The sequence below is a fragment of the Pelodiscus sinensis genome, unplaced genomic scaffold, assembly GCF_049634645.1.
Source record: "Pelodiscus sinensis isolate JC-2024 unplaced genomic scaffold, ASM4963464v1 ctg55, whole genome shotgun sequence".
NCBI classification, from domain to species: Eukaryota; Metazoa; Chordata; order Testudines; family Trionychidae; genus Pelodiscus; species Pelodiscus sinensis.
The window spans coordinates 246,045-264,034 of NW_027465994.1; the positions used below are offsets into that span (position 1 = coordinate 246,045).

At 45.0% G+C, this 17,990-nt stretch overlaps 1 protein-coding gene across 10 annotated transcripts in view; it reads right to left on the reverse strand.

The window, feature by feature from the left end:
- REEP2 (receptor accessory protein 2) overlaps positions 1 to 17,990 on the reverse strand; it is a 106,939-nt gene that overhangs the window by 43,100 nt on the left and 45,849 nt on the right. For 2 of the 10 annotated variants that reach the window (XR_012900116.1, XR_012900117.1), the window contains exon 8: positions 13,189 to 14,652. Coding sequence is in view for 2 of the 10 variants with exons in the window: in XM_006121642.2 (XP_006121704.1) it covers positions 14,578 to 14,652 (75 nt within the window). In the remaining 8 variants the exon portion in view is untranslated. Of the gene's footprint in view, positions 1 to 283; positions 14,653 to 17,990 lie in introns of those variants that run through there. The other 8 variants (XM_006121642.2, XM_006121640.2, XR_331957.2 and 5 more) reach the window with 7 other exon arrangements.

Genomic DNA, 17,990 nt, shown 5'->3' on the forward strand with positions numbered 1-17,990 from the left:
ATAAGCCTATACAGAGTTTGCACTAGCTTCTGTGTCTCAATACCAAACAGTATTAAAAGTGGAACTTTTTGTCCTGGTCTCCAGCAGAATTGATGTGCTTTCTTGTTTAATATAAGGAAGAACTTGAGAGGGGACCTTGAACACGAGAGGATGTAGAGTGAGCACCGCAGTAATTCCATGAAAACAAGTGTGTTTGTGCACATGGAGTTTAGGAAAAGTTATACCACAAACTAACAGCAGATTCACATTTACCTGCAACATTAAAAAGAAACAGAGGCAGATATGGATTTTTGTCTACATTCCATATTATTTCTGATTTCATCTCATCATTGCAAATAGAACAATGGCAGTTTTGCTATTTAATTTCATACACTTGTTCAAACATGAGTCACCCTCAGAAACCTAAACCCTGAGCATTCTAGTTCATCATTTCACTCTAACTACAGCTGAGGGCTTCTCAGGAAAAATCCATTTCTCAGCCTAACATTGTCACTGGGCATTCATTCCTTTCTCTCAGTATTTGCCCAGAACGGTGTATGAAATACATAGAGAAACAGAAGAGACTAATACCAATCCGCCCTCCCTGAAATAATAAGAGGTGCTGGGTGTAGTCAGGATCTAACCAGCAAACTGCAGTGTGTGGAAGCTGTGCTTAAAGCTCAGATTGATTCAAATATATATTCTGGACATGCCCTTACAATTTTTGTTTCACATTTTCCTGCTGTCCCATCATATGTGAAAAAGTCTCAGCTACTATAGAAATTGGAAGGCTTGCTCAGTTACCATACAAATCAGTTGTTCCCAAATACACATTGCTCTGGACACCTTTTAATACCTCTCTGGGACTCCCTGGCCTTGAATTCACCCAGACCTCCTGGGATTATCATCATTCATAAACAATATTTCTAGAAATCTTACAGAAAAGTGTAACACAAGCTTTCCAGAATCTTTTCAGGTGAAATAGTACCAGAGACTCTGGAATTAACACTGATGGGTATACGTGCACACACTCTGGAACACTACCACACACACACACAAGCTCTAAGCATGTACACCAGAGACAGTCATACATACCTTCAGATTTCTAACATTGTCATCTGCAGCTATTGGACTTCCATTAGCCTCCTTTACACACAAAATCGTGATGTGACATGGCATGTGGAGTTCCACTGGCGTGAGACAGAGATGTGTTAAGGAAAGCTAGGGTGCATTCCAGGAAGAGGGATGCTTTTTCTTGGGGTCTGATACAGTATTTCTGTATTACACAGCAATAGATTTTCACTTCAGATGGCTAATGATACAGTATTCGCATTAGCGGATGAGCTGTAAGTTCTGGCAATTGAAGTATGGAGTTTCCTCCTTAGGCAGCAGACCATCAATTTCCTGTATTGCATGAGGGCTTGGATTTTTTCCATCAGTCAATGGGACAGATGCTCTCAAGAATCTCACGAGCATGTGGCATGGCATTTCCTAGATACACAAAAGGACATGGTGGCTTGTGGGATGTTTTGCAGGCAAGTGTGCTTCATACTGTACAGAAGACCACACTTAGAACTTCTCATAGTCAAAGATGGCAAGCTAGACAGGAATTAAAGCTCAAAAGCACTAGTGCTGGGAACACAATGTTCTCAGGAACAAGCTCTTCAAGGGAGCAGAAGTAAAATGGATGGGCGCATTGTGGAGGATGTACACTCTCAACAGGAATATGGAAAGAGAGAGGCACTCATACTATGGTGATAGGGTCCACATAAATAGCTAGACAGATGGGAACATTTTATTGCTTTTGAATGGGGAAGAGGAGCACTCTTTGAAAAACCTTTATCACTATCAGAATGACAATACTGATACTCCTTTCACCTGATAAACCCTCGCCACCAAAAAAATCTTAAAAAAAAAAAATCTATCCACAAACCAAAATTCCCCACCCTCCAAGGTATTTGAAATAAAAAGGGGAGAGATTCCATAAAGTGCACTAAGACCTTTGCTATTGACAATGATTTTAGGTGGAAGGTGCTAAAATACAAAGAGTCATGGGCAGCTACATAAAACTCTAAGAGATATAACAGCAGTGGCCAACCTGTGGCTAGCGAGCCGCATGTGGCTCTTGCCCCCCCAAAAGTACGGCTTGTGAAGCTGTTCCCGTGTCCCCCCCCAATGGCCCCTACTCCCACTCGGCTCCCCCCAACCTCCTCCCGGCTCCCCTGTGCTTACTGGGTTGGAGCTGCGAAGTTTTCAAAATGGCGCCCAAGATGGCAACTGTCTTAAAGGGGCAGCCTCCTTTTTTTTTTAAATGCTTTTGCTCAACAATTCTGTTCTGAGGGCCTTTTTTTTTTTTTTTTTGCTTGACAATTTTGGTGTGGCTCTTCGCATTTTTTCCACCGCTATTTCGGCTCTCTTTGTTAAATGGATTGCCTACCCCTGAGATATAACATTTCCTCCTGCTCAGGCTGCATCAAGACATGGCAAGGAAGCATGCAGGATGTGTGGCAGTTGGAATGATAACCTGCCCTTCCTATGTAGCAGGATGCAAGATCTCCATGTTTCATAAGAAAACCATGGCTCAAGATTTCCTTCTCCAGTAGCATGACATAGGCTCATGGTGTGGAAGTATGGCATTTCTCCTTTATGAGCAGGAAGCAGCTTCACTTGTGGTTTCTGTGCAGATCACATGTTGTGTGCTGTAGCTTACTCATCCGTCATCCTGTGAGTAAAGAACACCTGAGAGTCATTTCTTCTCCTATGCTCCCAATTACATCACTGTATCTAAGCATGAAAGAAACTGAGTGTGGGGGTGTCACTGGATTCAATAGGTTCTGCTGTGAAGTAAAGCTTTAACATGTAATAGTTCACCTGCATCACACTGAGTCCTGAGGAAACCAGTGAATGTGGGGCAGTTTCAGCATTTCCTGACACCTAATGGTATTTGTTGCTGTGCCTATTATTGTGTTATTGAAGCAGAAAGCTTTCACTAATAAGGGAAAGAGGTAATACACACTGCCACCTGTCTAGACTTAAAACTGAGGCTGGAACTGACTAAACTGTCACATTATATGTTCAATGGGATTTTGATCTACCTGGCCAAAGCTCTTACCATCCCATATGAAGATCAGGATTAGCATCCCTCCGGTGCTCAACATTGGACCTGACAGCAGGACACACAGGCCCTGCTGTGGTTTTATTCTTGCTAAAAATAATAAGCATTATTCTCTGCTACCTCATGGCTCAGAAGATAAGGAAGATGTGGAGTTCAAGAGACTTGGGTTCTTTTTCTTGCTACACCTCTTTCTCACAATGTAATCATGGGTAAATCACTAAACCTCCATGTAAACCAGGGACAGGGATACTGGCCCACCTTCGCTGGAAGCTTGGAAATTAGTGATTGTGTAGTTAAATTAATCTAGCACAGGAAGGCAGAAGGAGACCAGGCCCCTGAGGCTGAATCCCATAAAAGCAGCCAAAAGCCCTGCTTTGGAAGGGCAGGCTTGGCAGCACCAAGCAAAAGAACAGGAGCAGCGCTAAAAGCTGAACAAAGAGAAAGAAGAAAGACATGGAGACCTGAGAGCTGGGTCAGAAATGGGAGAGAACATAGACTATAATAGCAGAGAAAATGAAAGGACTAGGCAGAACTGGGAGGCAAAATCAAATCAGTATCTTAGATGCCTATATACAAAGAAGCATGGGGAATAAGCAGGAAGAATCTGAAGTCCTAATAAATAAACACAACTATGATAGAGTTGGTAACACAGAGACTTGGTGGGATGATACACATCATTGGAAAATTGGTATTGAAGGGTACCGCTTACTCAGGAGGGATAGGTGAGGTAAACAGGGTGATGAAATGCATCCTAGAATACTGAAGGAGCTGATAGAGAAGGTATCTGAGCTTTTAGCTATCATCTTTGAAAAATCATGGAAGACATGAGAGATTCCAGAAGACTGGAAAAGGGCAAATATAGTGCCCATCTATAAAAAGGGAAATAAGAACATCCCGGGAAACTACAGACAAGTCAGTTTAACTTCTGTGCCAGGAAAGAAAATGGAGCAAGTAATGAAGGAATTCATATGCAAATATCTGGAAGAAAATAAGGTGATAGGTAACAGTCAGCATGGATCTGTAAAGAATAAATCATGTCAAACCAATCTGATAGCTTTCTTTGATAGGATAACAAGTCTTGAGGATAAGGGAGAGGCGGTGGACATGGTATACTTAGACTTTAGTAAGGTATTTGATACAGTCTCACATGATCTTATCAATTAACTAGGCAAATACAACTTAGATAGAGCTACTATCAGGTGGGTGCATTATTGACTTGATAACCATTCTCAGGGTACGTCTAGACTTGCTTTCACTTTCGAAAGAAGATATGCAAATTTGGCGGTAATTTGCATATCTTTTTCTGATCGCTTTTTCAAAAGAGGTTTTTTCGAAAAAAAGCAAGCAGTTTAGATGCGGTTCTTCTGAAAAAAACCCTTTTTCTGAAAGAACCTGTAAACCTCAATTTTTGAATTTCAATTTTTGAGGTTTACAGATTCTTTCGAAAAAGAGGTTTTTTTTGTTTGTTTTTTTTTTGTGGAAAGAACTGCATCTAAACTGCTTGGTTTTTCGAAAAAACAAACAAAAAACCCTCTCTTTAAAAAGCGATCGGAAGAAGATATGCAAATTACCACCGAATTTGTATATCTTCTTTCAAAAGTGAAAGCAAGTCTAGACGTACCCTTAGAGAGTAGTTATTAACAGTTCACAATCATGCTGGAAGGGCATAAGGGAAGGTTACTCACCTGTGCAGTAACTGGAGTTCTTCGAGGTGGTTGTCCCCATGAGTGCTCCATCTTAGAGGTGTCAGCATCGCTGTGCTCCGATCAGAGATTTGTATTAGCAGTGCCCCTGGCCAATGGTGCATGCAGAATGCCAGTACGAGTGGTTTGAGCGTGCTACTTCACAATAAAGAGCATGTAGCTAATGGCTCGAAGGGTCTGCCCATGAGCCTTGTAAGAACTAGATTTAAGTAACCATGCTGGTATTGGATCCTTAATTGGTGAATACATGTCTTGTAGGCCACGCAGGAACCTTCTGACCGCTGGATGGGTAAAGACTGAGTGTGACTGCAGTGGGGGATGAAGGGCTGAAATGAGGCGAGGTGTACTCTTATAGAGCTCATGAAGAGACCTGCCTCGTGCAGGTGCAACAAATACTGTAGTATGTGTGTTATTTGTGTATGTTGTGGTCTGTAGTTGTAGGTGGAACACCACATTGTGAAATGCTTCCATTTCTATGAGTATGTTTTTCTCGCTGTAGGTCTCCTGGAGTTTTAAGAATATGCTGCACTGTCTTTGGTAGAGTATGTTGCATGTCATCGAACAGCTACACTTGGAGATACAGAGTTTGTATATTGGGATGGTGAATCTAACCGTTGCATTGAGTGAGCAGAGCTTGAACTGGTGGGAAGCGGTGCGGTGGACGGATGCGAATCTGCAACAGATATGGATACCACATTTGCCTGGGCCAGTTGGGTGCTATGAGGATCACTCTGGCCCTGTCCTGTTTCTTGAGAATTACTCGTATCAGAGGAGATGGAGGGAATGTGTAGTACAGATGTGTTTTCCACTGTATGGCAAAGGCATCTCCTAGTGAGTTGTGTCCTATGCCCGCTCCGGAGCAATACTGTGGGCAACGGACGTTGTGTTGTATGGCAAATAGTTCTATCAATGGGAACCTCCACTTCTTGAAGAGGAAGGTTAGCATTGACGGGTATATTTCCCATTCGTGGTTTTGAAGGAACTGCCTGCTTAGGCTGTCTGCAAGTGTGTTGTCCTTGCCCAGAAAATAAGTTGCGACCAGGTGTATCTTCCTTTGAATGCACCACTCCCATAACTGGGCTGCTTCTTGGCAGAGCTTGTATGATCAGGCCTCTCCCTGTCTGTTAATATAGTACATTGTAGTTACATTGTCCTCCAGGATCTGTACAGTTTTGTTCTGACTGAGGGGAAGGAAGTGTGCACATGCATGTCTTACTGCCCTGAGTTCGAGCAGGTTGATGAGTTTCCCTATGTCTTGTTTGGTCCATTGAGCCTGTATTACGTGGTGACCTAGGTGAGTGCCCCATCCCATCGGTGAGGCATCTGTAGTGATTGTTGCTGAAGGTGGAGTTCTTTGGAAGGGGACTCCATCATGAAAGTTGGCGTGTATGGTCCACCAAGTGAAGGAGGCCTTTATCTTGTTTGGTATGGCGATTTGTTTATGTGATGGATGCATGGCTTGTACACTGTGCAGAGCCATGCTTGTAGAGGTCTCATGTGGAGATGAGTGTATGGCACTACGAATGTTGCTGCAGCCATGTGGCCTAGAATTTGCAGACAGTATCTGGCTGTTATCACCGGGCTGGACTCTGCCGTTGAAAGCAGTTGCTTTATTGCTGCAAACCCGTGTTCCGGTAGAGAGGCTATGGCTGTTGTGCAGTCCTATTGTGTCCCTATGAATTCTAGTGTTTGAGTTGGTGTCAGTGTGCACTTGGGTATGTTTATCTGGAGCCCCAGATTGTTGAATAATTCTCTGATGGTACTGACTGTCTGAGATGTATGGCTCTGTGTAGTGCCTGTTACTGGGCAATCATCTAGATAGGGGACTATAGCGATACCCCTCTTTCTTAAGAGTGCCGTTACAATTGCCAAGACCTTTGAGAACACCAGCGGGGCTGTTGACAGTCTGAAAGGCAGCAATCCATACTGAAAATGTTTGTCTTTTATCCTGAAGTACAGAAAGCGTCTGTATGCTAGGTGGATTGATATATAAAAATAGGCGTCCTAGAGGTCAAGGCTGGATAACCATGCTCCTTTTTCCAAGGCAGGGATAATTGTGGTGATGGTCACCATTTTGAACCGTTGGTATCTTATGAAGTGGTTGAGTCTCCAGAGGTCCAATACGGGTCTTCAGCATCTTGATTTTTTTGTGGTTAGGAAATAATGGGAGTAGAACCCCTTGCCCTCGTGGTACCTCTTCTATGGCTCCCAGCGTGAGGAGGCATTCTGTTTCTTGTAGGAGTAGCAGCTCATGACGGGCAAGAGGGGTGGGAGGGGGGATAACTGAAAACGGGATACAGTAACCAGTTTTTATGATTTCCAGCACTCACCTGTTGGTGGTGATGGCACGCCAGGCTGGGTAAAATGTGTCTAATCTATTGCCAAACGTTTTGGAGGGCTTGAATTGCTGCCTTGGAAATGTCAGGGTTGTCTAACCCTCGACTAACACTTCAAAATGCTTGTTGAAATATTGAATGGCTGTTGAGCTGTTGATTGTTCGGAGAGTTGCCTGCGCCTGTTTTGGTGTTTTCTCCATCAGTTATTATAATGACATTGTTGCAGATTAAAGAACGTGGCTCTATACCTTTGTCTACCCTGCTTTCTCTTTGTGACATGTGCATGGATGCCCAGAGTCCTTAATGTTGCTCGTGAATCTCTTGAGGGTATGTAAGGAGGCATTAGTAGATTCAGCAAAGAGTTTGACCCCATCGAAAGGCAGATCCTCGAACGCTGATTGTACTTCTCTGGGGAATCCTGAGAGCTGAAGCCAAGATGATTGCCTCATCACTACTGCAGAGGCCAAGGATCTGGCTGCTATACCTGCAGAATCTAATGCAGCCTGTAGAGCTGTTCTAAATATTAAAGCTCCTTCCTGTAAGCTAGCCTTGAACTGATCCCTTTTGTTATCTGAAACTGATTCAATAAAATTTGCCAGCTGATCGAAGGCATGGTGTGCATATTTTGCTAGTAATGCTGCTTAATTGGCTATTGGCAGCTGGAAGCTTTGCTGATAAATATGTCTTTCTGCCCATCATGTCCAGTCTCTTCCAGTCCTTGTTGTAGGGGACAGTTCGGGTAGCCTGTTGTATGCCCCTTTGGTTAACTGCGTCCACCACTAATGAATACAGAGATGGGTGGGAGAAGAGAAATTTTGGTCCTTTTGGAGTGACACAGTATTTTCGATCTGACCTCTTGCAGGTTTGTGGTATTGTGGTCAACATTTTCCAGATGTTCTTGGCCGAGTCCATGACAGCCTCATTCACTGGGAGTGCTAGCTTCATGTGTGGAGACTTCTATAGTATGTTTGTGAGTTTGTGTTGCGTTTCTGGCATGTCCGTCAGGGAGATCTCTAGTGACTCAGCAACTCTCTTGAAGAGTTCCTAGAATGACCTGAAGTCATCTCCAGCCGTTGGTAGAGGAGGCATAATCGTATCAGCAATGGAAGCTGATGCCATATTCAGAGAGGAAGAAGTAGGTATGTGATCATCATACGTACTGTCCTCCCCGTCTTCCACCAAATCTGAACTGTCTCTGTCTGGGAAGTGTTCAATAGTAGTGCTTGGCTTTGGTGCCAGAGAAAGGTACTGTGGTAGCTGCATCTTCTACATCTGCTGTGTTCTATATGGAGCCCATGGAACCCAGTAAGGCCAGTTTGCTGGGGTAGGAGGTGGGAGCCATTGCTGCGATTGCCTGTGATGGTTGGGCTTGGGTGAAGAGTACCATTGTATGTATATATTGGTGTGTACCTCCTCTTCATCCTCACTGAACACCTGTGCTATTGATGTGGCAGGTGTGAATGACAGGCTATGCCTTGATGTATGTGGGGTCCCATTGATGCCAAAAAGGGGTGAGCCTGGTACCAATGTGATTAAGAGATCCCCGGCAATCGTGAATTGAGGCATTGGTGTTTGCTTTTTGTGTTTTATCGGCACCAATTGTTTATCTGGTGCTGGTAGCTCTGCTGCGTTGTTCCTTGCCACTTCTATGAGTGGCTTTGTCGGTGCTGATGGCACTGTAGTGCTCACTGCTCATTGTTTCCAGCGTGATTGTGTTGTCGTCGAATGCCCCGCAGTGGTGTCCGTTGCCGCTTCCCAGCACAGTTTTATCTTTCCTGCAGCCGGTGCCAATGGCTTTGTGCTCAGTACCGGCTTGAAGGGTTTGTGTTTTGCCTCCGTCTCTGCCTTTGTTGTGGTGCAAGCTTTTAGGTTGGGGTCATGGCCTTTTTTGGTGCTTGTCCCATTAGCATACTGCTGCTTTGACACCTTTATTGTCAGGGTTTTGTATGCAGTGCTGCTATGTAGGGAGTGCTTCCTTGAAGGGGAATCTGTCCCTGAGGAGTAGTGACACCTCTTCTTGGGCTGTTGCGCCTTGTCAAGGTCTCTTGCGCTGGGCATAGTGGTAGGTGAGCTGTCTGATGCCACCCCTGGTGATGGTTGTGTATGGGGGGGAGGGATAGGGGAAACAGTGTGCTCTGGGTCTGAAGCATGATGAGTCATCTTCACAAACTGAATCATTTTTAATTTTAGTTCTCTGGACCTTCTCGTTCTTGGTTAGTTTACTGCAGTGAGGACACTGTTCCCTCACGTACTCCTCCCCCAAACAGCAAACGCACAGGTCATGTCCGTCAGAGACTGATACAGACAGCTTACAGCTTGTGTACCTTTTAAAGCCAGGCGATCCTGGCATGACCCAGACAGAGTATGTTTCAACGTGTTGTTACCACCGAGAGTTCAATGTTCTGTAATCTAATATACTCCATTTTAATTAGTAACTAACTAATAAAGAATTTTCTTTTAATTTTAAGGTAACGAACTAACAACTATTTACTACTACTATAACTTTTGTGGTAACTGTTGATCTGACTATATACAAGAAAAAGATTAGTCGTGAGTTGAAGTGGGCAACTGCTAGACTGTGACCGGAGCTGGCGGTGGTTAAAGAGGAACTGAAGGCAGCCAGCTGTGCCTGCGGAATAACACTCTCAAACCACTCGTGCTGGCACTCCGCATGACACCAGCCAGGGGCACTGCTAATACAAATCTCTGATCGGAGTGCAGTGATGCTGATGCACCTAAGGTGGAGCACCCACGGGAACCCTCGAAGAACAAGTGGGGTTTCGCAGGGGTCTGTTTTGGGACCGGTTCTGTTCAATATCTTCCTCAATGCTTTAGATATTGTCAGGGCTCGACAAATCCATTTATGTACTTGCCCGTGGCGAGTAGATTTCACTTGGTCGCCTGTTTACCAGCGGTGCGCGCATGCGCAGTGCAGGTCTGGTGCATGAACGGTGCCGGGCTGGCGAGTGGATTTTGCTGCGGTTTGTCGAGCCCTGGATATTGGCATAGAGAATATGCTTATTAAGTTTACAGATGATACCAAGCTGGGAGAGGCTGCAAGTGCTTTGGAGGATAGGGTTAAAATTCCAAATGATCTTGGCGAATTAAAGAAATGGTTCGAGGTAAACAAGATGAAGTTTAATAAGGACAAATGCAAAGCACTCCACTTAGGAAAGAACAATCAGTCTCACCCATACAGAATGGGAAGTAACTGTCTAGGAAGGAGTACTGCTGAAAGGGATCTAGGGGTCAGAGTGGACCACAAGCTAAATGTGAGTCAACAATGTGACACTGTTGCAAAAAGCGCAAACATGATTCTGGGATGCATTAACAGGAGAGTTCTGAGCAAGACACGAGAAGTATTACTTCCGCTCTACTCTGCATTGATTAGGCCTCAATTGGAGTATTGCGTCCAGTTCTGGGCATCACATTTCAAGAAAGATGTGCAGCAATTGAAGAAGGACCAGAGAAGAGCAACAAGAATGATTAAAGGTCTAGAGAACATGAGCTATGAGAACTGGGCTTGTTTAGTTTAGAAAAGACTGCGGGAACATGATAGTGGTTTTCAAATGCCTAAAAGAGGAGGAGGGAGGAGGGAGAAAAATTGTTCTCCTTGGTCTCTGAGGATAGGACAAGAAGCAATAGGCTTAAACTACAGCAAGGAAGGTTTAGGTTGGATATTAGGAAAAACTTCCTGTCAGGGTGGTTAAACACTGGAAAAAATTGCCTATGGAGGTTGTGGAATCTCCATCTCTGGAGATATTTAAGAGCAGGTTAGATAGACATCTATAAAGGATGGTCTAGATGGTGCTTGGTCCTGCCGTGAGGGCAGGGCTCTCAAGGTCCCTTCTAGTTCTAGTGTTCTATGTTTCTATGAAGATGCAGAAGAGTTGCTGACCAGTTCACCAGAGGGACAAAGAGTAACAGGAGGTAACTTTTAATCTCCAACATGACCTGAATATGGCAATGCAACCTCACTGCTTCATTCTTTAGTGGGCCGCATGTACTTCCCCATACAATATTCCTAATTCTATCTCCCACAGACACATCTAGGGAATACAAAGTACATGAGTCCATTGGCAGAAGGAGTTGAGGTGGACTGTATGATGCTGCTATTCCAGGCAATGGAAGCTGGCACCATCACTCTAGCCATCTGCTCTCTACCCTGGTGAAGAAACTGCTCTACCCCACTAATGTCTACAAATTCACATTTGCCAATACCCAGCTAGGACACAGATTTTATGTCAACAGAGCAGAAAGAGGGTGAATTTTAAGTGCCACTACCTTAGCTGCTATTCCATGTTGTACTTTTTATAGAATTATAGTGATGCCAGTCTGCCCTTCAAGGATAAAAATGAAAAACAGCTGCAGCACAGTGATAGTATTTGATAGATAATAGAGACTAATGCAATTAATATTTAAAAGGCTATGAGAAAGGAATTTTAAGGCTAAAAAGTGAAGCACTCATGCATCAGAAAATGACAATTAAGGCTGTGCACTCAACTCTTCCCCTAATATGGGTGTGCAGAGAGTACAATGTAGTATTTGATTGCAGGATTACATACCAATTTTTCTAGAGAACCACTGTTCTCCTTCAACATACAGAACTGACAGTTCACAGTTGAATGAAGCAGCTCTTTCATGCTTATTTTTATTACAATTGTTCAGCTTATGGTCCCTTTCCCCATATGCTGTACACCAGTCAACTCCTTCACAAAAACAGGAAAGGAACCTCTGCTTTATTCACTGGATAAACTTACCTCCTTCAGTTGACATTGTCCAGCTTCTGGAGTGAGCAAGGTACAGGTCTTGTAGAAAGTGATAGTATAAGGATCATGTAATTAGACTATACAGCAATTAATATGCATAAAATAGGCATGGGTCAGGAAGTAGCATATGGACTGCCTTACCCTTAGCATTCCCAAACTTGAGTCCTACACAGTTTTTAAACGCTTCATTTCATGGAGATTTTTAGGTTAAAAAACCTGATGAAATTTGATCATACAAAGCTACTTACTATATACAGCATAATTGCCCTTTACTGCCTAATGCAGAATCAACTTGGACAGGGTTTCTTCACAGTCAAGTCTCATTCCAAATGCACCTCCACATGTCATTTTACATCATAAAGTTCCTCTTCACTTTCTTATATGGTTCCAGATAACGAAATAGTAAGAATACATCCCGAATAGGAATTTCCACTTAGATACATACATATGCAAGTGCAATACCAGGGGAATATTGGCAAATCATTAGTAATGAAAAAAAAATGCATGTTAACAAGCTGTTTTTAAATCTTAATTCCTCAGCCAAATCAAAAAGGACTTTCATCAGATGTTATCTATTACTTAGGACCAGCATCCCTGACAAATTACAAGATTCTTCTATAGCTTGCCAAGACATTAGAATGGGTCAACGTGCTTGCTTGTTTGTTTTAAATGGTCAAAGTTTTATCCCTTCACTCTTTGCACTTGAAAAGGACTAGCTTTTCATAAAATTTATGCCCAGAACAAGAACAAATGTGCAAAATTTTAGCCCAAAAAGGTAACAGTTTTGACAAAGTTATAAGCAATTGAAGAAAGCTAGAAAGGTGTTCCTATACCTCACCAGCACCATAACAACTAGGAGTTTCAGCTAAGAGCTCTGCCACAGTTTAAGAAGCAAGAAAGCAGGCTTTAGAAATTAGCGGTCATCCAAACTCCCAAAATACAGGAAAAAATAGTCTTTAATAGGCAGAAAGACTGCTGGCAGCTAATCTCTGAAAAACCTAGGCCACCAAATATTCGCCTTCAAGACATTAGTCAAAAGAGACTACAGTGATAGGAGGGGCCTTACTAATCTTCAGGATCCCTGCCCTCCCTCCCCATCAAAAGACATTAGGAAAGATCTACTGAAGGGTACAGGTTAGAATGTGTTTTTACCCAAAGAAGGGGGGATCCCTTCAGCTGTTCTCGACATATTGATATTCAAAGTCTTTCTTTATGTGAGTACCACTTAAGCCCAACCCTCTCATTACATACTCCATATCCACATTTATTTCTAGCTTGAATCTTACATGTTGCTCAGGTTCCAGGAAGCTGATGGATTTGGCACATTGTTAAATACATGAAGAGTTGTTCATGGGCTGGAGAAGCAGCAGAAGGACTGATCAATATCAATTCTGTATTTTCCCCCCAACTGAAGAATGGAGTCCTGGGATAAGAATAATGAAGTTTTCATACTTTAGTTATTTGTAAATGCTCATGGCCTGTGGATTGGCTCTTTTCAGGAGCCTTCTGAGTTGGGATAGAAGGGCCTCTGGATTGTTCCACCTCACACTTACTCAAGTATGTCTGCAGACTGCATTGAGCCAGGTTTTCCATTGTCATCTGTTAGAATGAAAGAATTTGTCAGATTAGTTCTAGAGTAACTAGCATTGGGATTTTATGGAGTTCAGCCACTGAGTGTAAATGTAAATCCTCACAGTCCACCCAACCTACTGCCAGGAGAGGCTCACTGGCCCCTGCACTGCCCCACACATACACTGTTTACATTATCAACACAGGAGACTGATTGGACTATGAAATCTGAGCAGCTCTGGAGACAGGACCACAAACTCTAGGAGTGCCAAGCAGTCCAGCACAGATACTTGTATATATCCCAACACATGCACACACACACACACGCACTCATGTCCTTTTAGCCACTGTGAAATCTCAGTTCCCTCCATGCTCTTCCTTCTCCCTGAAAAGACAAAGAAAGCCATTCATCCTCACCTCCTGTGAATCAATCAGCAGCATATGCTGGAACCTAGTCATAATCCCACTCCTTCTACAAGTCAATCATGAATGAAACTGGGAAGCACAGCCAACATATTGCTTCAGTCCCTTTCCCACCAAAAATGGGTTTGAACTATGAAGAATCAGTCACTTTTCTACAGGAACTTCCTACCTATAATTGCGCTCAGTAGCTGCAGGAGGATGTTCAGGCTGACATAAGACATTTTCAGGAGCTCTCTTCCCCAAATGAAACTTCTATGGCCCATCCTGAACATTTCTACCAGCCTCTGTGCCAGGGGTGGCTCTAATCCTAATTAACTGCTGGACCAAATTTGGTGACAAATCCTGGTCATGTGCCACCTGAGGCACATTGTGCATATGTTAAGAAGAAGAATCATCAGTTCTTCCAGCACAGTTTCCCTATTAGGGTTATACAGAAAGGGGATCCCAAAGCAAAAGGCTATGTACAGATAGATCAGCATTCCCTCCAACAGACAGATTAAGACTAAATAATTCCTGAGGATGTGCACCCTCAACTCCATGTGCTGAATCTCTGCCACCCCCTTGCCTTGGAATGAGCTCTACAAAGCAGTAGCAGTTATGTACATGTATCTCCGCTCCTTTACTTTGGAAAGTGTCCATTCAAAGTCACAGGCAAATCCTGGAACAGACAGGTGGGGGTGTCCTTAGGCTGACTCCCCAGCAGCAATGGAGCCTGCAGCTTTCTTCTTAGGGCGAGCTTTCACACTCTTTAATGGAGGCTGCAAAAGAAAACAGAAACTTCTGTTCAGTTCATGTAGAGCACAAGTACAGAGCAGAAAGGAAGGGGAAGCATACAGCAATACAACACAGCAAGGAGGATTGGCAGAACACAAGGAGTCCATTCAACCCAATGTGCTGACCCCTTAAGTATGGCTGATGGGACACAGCCTGCTTAAAACGCTGAGTTCAGCTTGATATTTAACTTTTAGTTTTTTGGTCAGTGCCCTGTTTTCTGTTGTTTAGTGGGTCTTTAATACAACGGGGAAATAAAAACCACTTTAAATCACAGGAAAATGTAATAGGAAAAATACAAGAATCAGCATGGAGCCACGGCAGTAGGAGTCACTTTCTGAGAGCGAGAGTAGTTTCAAATCAATCATTATGCTCCAAGCCAACTCTTCTGTTTCTAAATAGTATCTGCAATTCTGCTCTTCCAGAAAGAGAGCCATTAACATCTTAGACTAACTTGTAAACTCTGCTTCAACTGCTTTCTCCACAGCCTTAGGAAGGGGAGGGGATTCAGTGAAGACTTGACACCACTGACAGAGTTGAGAAGTTGCCCTTAGCATGTTTCTGACAAAGAAAAGAATTTCTACAACAACGTAACAGGAAACTGGCTTTGAAAGCTCTGAAGATCAAGCAAACAAAACAAGTCTTCCTGAAAAGCACTTTGCCTTCTGTTTCCATCATGATGCACCATAGGCTGAAGCCAGAGAAGTAGGGTTGCCAAATCGTTTCAGAAAAAATACCAAAAGGAAAAAGGACCCCAAGAGTTGTTAAGCAAAAAAACAAAACACAAAAAAACCCAGTGTGGCACTTTTAAAAAAAGCATGATGAGGGTTTTTGGCCCTAACTGGCTGTCGGCGGCTGCTCGCCATCTTGCCTCCCTGCACAGGGCTGGACAGCTCCCCTGCAGAACCCAGTAAGCACTAAGGTTGCCAGGCAGACTCCGTATTGAGCTGGACAGCCCAGGATTTTCGTCTCCTGGCCGGGAAAAATATCAGAAAGTACTGGACATTTCAGGTGTCTGGTATTTTCTGAATTTTTTTACTGGACAGGAGACAAAAATACTGAACTGTCCAGTTCAATACCGGACACCTGGCAACTCTGTAGAGGAGCTTCTAGGACAGTGTTTCTTAAACTGTGTTCCATGTGGCACCCCAGTGTGCCACGAGGCAGTCGGAGGTGTGCTGCGGAGAACAACAGAATTCAAAATGACAGCCCTTAAAGGGGCAGGCAAAATTTTTTTTCCTCAATAACTTCCCTCAGACCTTCCCTCCCCCAACAAAAAAAATCCTTAGTGTTCCTCCCCAAAAATTATTGTTTCCCCCTCACCAAAAATTATTGTTTGGTGTTGCTCGGTCTTAAAAAGTTTAAGAAACACTGTTCTAGGATCAGAAATAAAGGCAGGTTTCAAGCATCTCATCATACCATTTTGATAGGATAACAAGTCTTGTGATAAAGGAGAAGCGGTGGATATGGTATACCTAGACTTTAGTAAGGCGTTATACGGTCTCGCATGAGATTCTTAACAATAAACTAGGCAAATACAACTTAGATGGGGCTACTATAAGGTGGGTGCATAACTGGCTGGATAACCATACTCAGAGAGTAGTTATTAATGGTTCACAATCCTGCTGGAAAGGTATAACAAGTGGGCTTCCGCAGGGGTCTGTTTTGGGACCGGCTCTGTTCAATATCTTCCTCAACAATTTAGATATTGGCATAGAAAGTACGCTTATTAAGTTTGCAGACGATACCAAGCTGGGAGGGGTTGCGACTGCTCTGGACGATACGGTCATAAATCAAAATGATCTGGACAAATTGGAGAAATGGTCTGAGACAAACAGGATGAAGTTTAATAAAGACAAATGCAAAGTGCTCCACTCAGGAAGGAACAATCACTTTCACACATACAGAATGGGAAGTGACTGTCTAGGAAGGAGTACGGCAGAAAGGGATCTAGGGGTTATAGTGGACCACAAGCTAAATATGAGTTAATGTGACACAGTTTCAAAAAAAGCAAACACGATTCTGGGATGCATTAACAGCAGTATTGAGAGCAACACGTGAGAAGTCATTGTTCTGCTCTACTCTGCGCTGATTAGGCCTCAATTAGACTACTGTGTCCAGTTCTGGGCACCACTTTTCATGAAATGTGGAGAAATTGGAGAAGGTCCAGAGAAGATCAACAAAAATGATTAAAGGTCTAGAATACATGATTTTGAGGGAAGACTGAAAAAAAAGGGAGTTACTCCCCTCGTGCAGTAACGAGTGTTCTTCGAGATGTGTATCCCCGTGGGTGCTCCACTGTAGGTGAAGAGTTGCCCTGAGCCGCAGATCGGAGCTTTGTATAGCAGTTTCCCCTTGTGGCGGGTTTTAAGGGTGCGAGCTCCCCACCCCGGAGCTCCCGCCCGCGCCCCGGGTCGGGGCCGGCGGAGTGGGGTGGGGCTCCACGAACCCACCGCCTTAGAGAGTTCAGTTATCCCGTCCTCCGGGGTCCATGAGTGAGTCCGGTCCCGGGTGCGATCACCCCTTGCCCTGAGTGGGGCCGGAGGGGCTCGGCGGACCCGGGCCGTACCTTCCCGGGCGGCCCCCGGCCGGGGGCCCGACCGGGGCTCTTGAGCCGTCCCTCTAGTCCTGCTCTCTTCCTCTCGGTCCCTCTCAGTGGGGAGGGGGAGGTTGGGTAAAGTGTTCGGCTATTGCCGCCTTGAGGACCTACGCTAAGGTCGGGGTGTGGGGAGTGGGGGACCCGGGCCCGCCCTCACCACCGGGTCCCAGCCCGAGGTCCTAAGTGGGGTGGGTGCCTTAAAGCGATCCCCCCACAGCAGGCGGGGCAGCCGCCCGAAACTCGCCTGCCCACGGGCGCCAAAACGGTCCCGCCTCGGACTCCTTCCACTCCCGCGTCGCTGGCCCCCTGGGCCGGCGCAGGGTTAAGCCACTTACCCCGTCGCAGGCGCCGTGCCCGTCCCAGGGCGAGTCGCCAGCTGCCGGTGTTGTCTCCCTTCGTTGCCCGGAAGGCCGGGGGCTTGGGGTGTCGGGAAGCCAGGGTGGCTGCCCGCTCACTCCCCCCCTTCTGAGCGTCCCTGAGCCCCTGTTATGGGCACGAGCGGGTGACGTCAGGGACGTAAGCCCTGCCCCCTCCGAGGCGCTCCAGCCTGGCTCCCGCCGGAGCATGCCCGTGGCTCCGCCCCTGGGCGCAAACCGTGGCGCCCTAGCCGGGCGTTTTGCGGTTGCCCGGGGCTTCCCCCACTTTCCCCGGCGCGCGCCCGCCCCCGCTTCTTGCCGCGGCGGGGCCGGCAGCGCCATGCCGAGCGGTTTTCAGTCGTCCATGGCC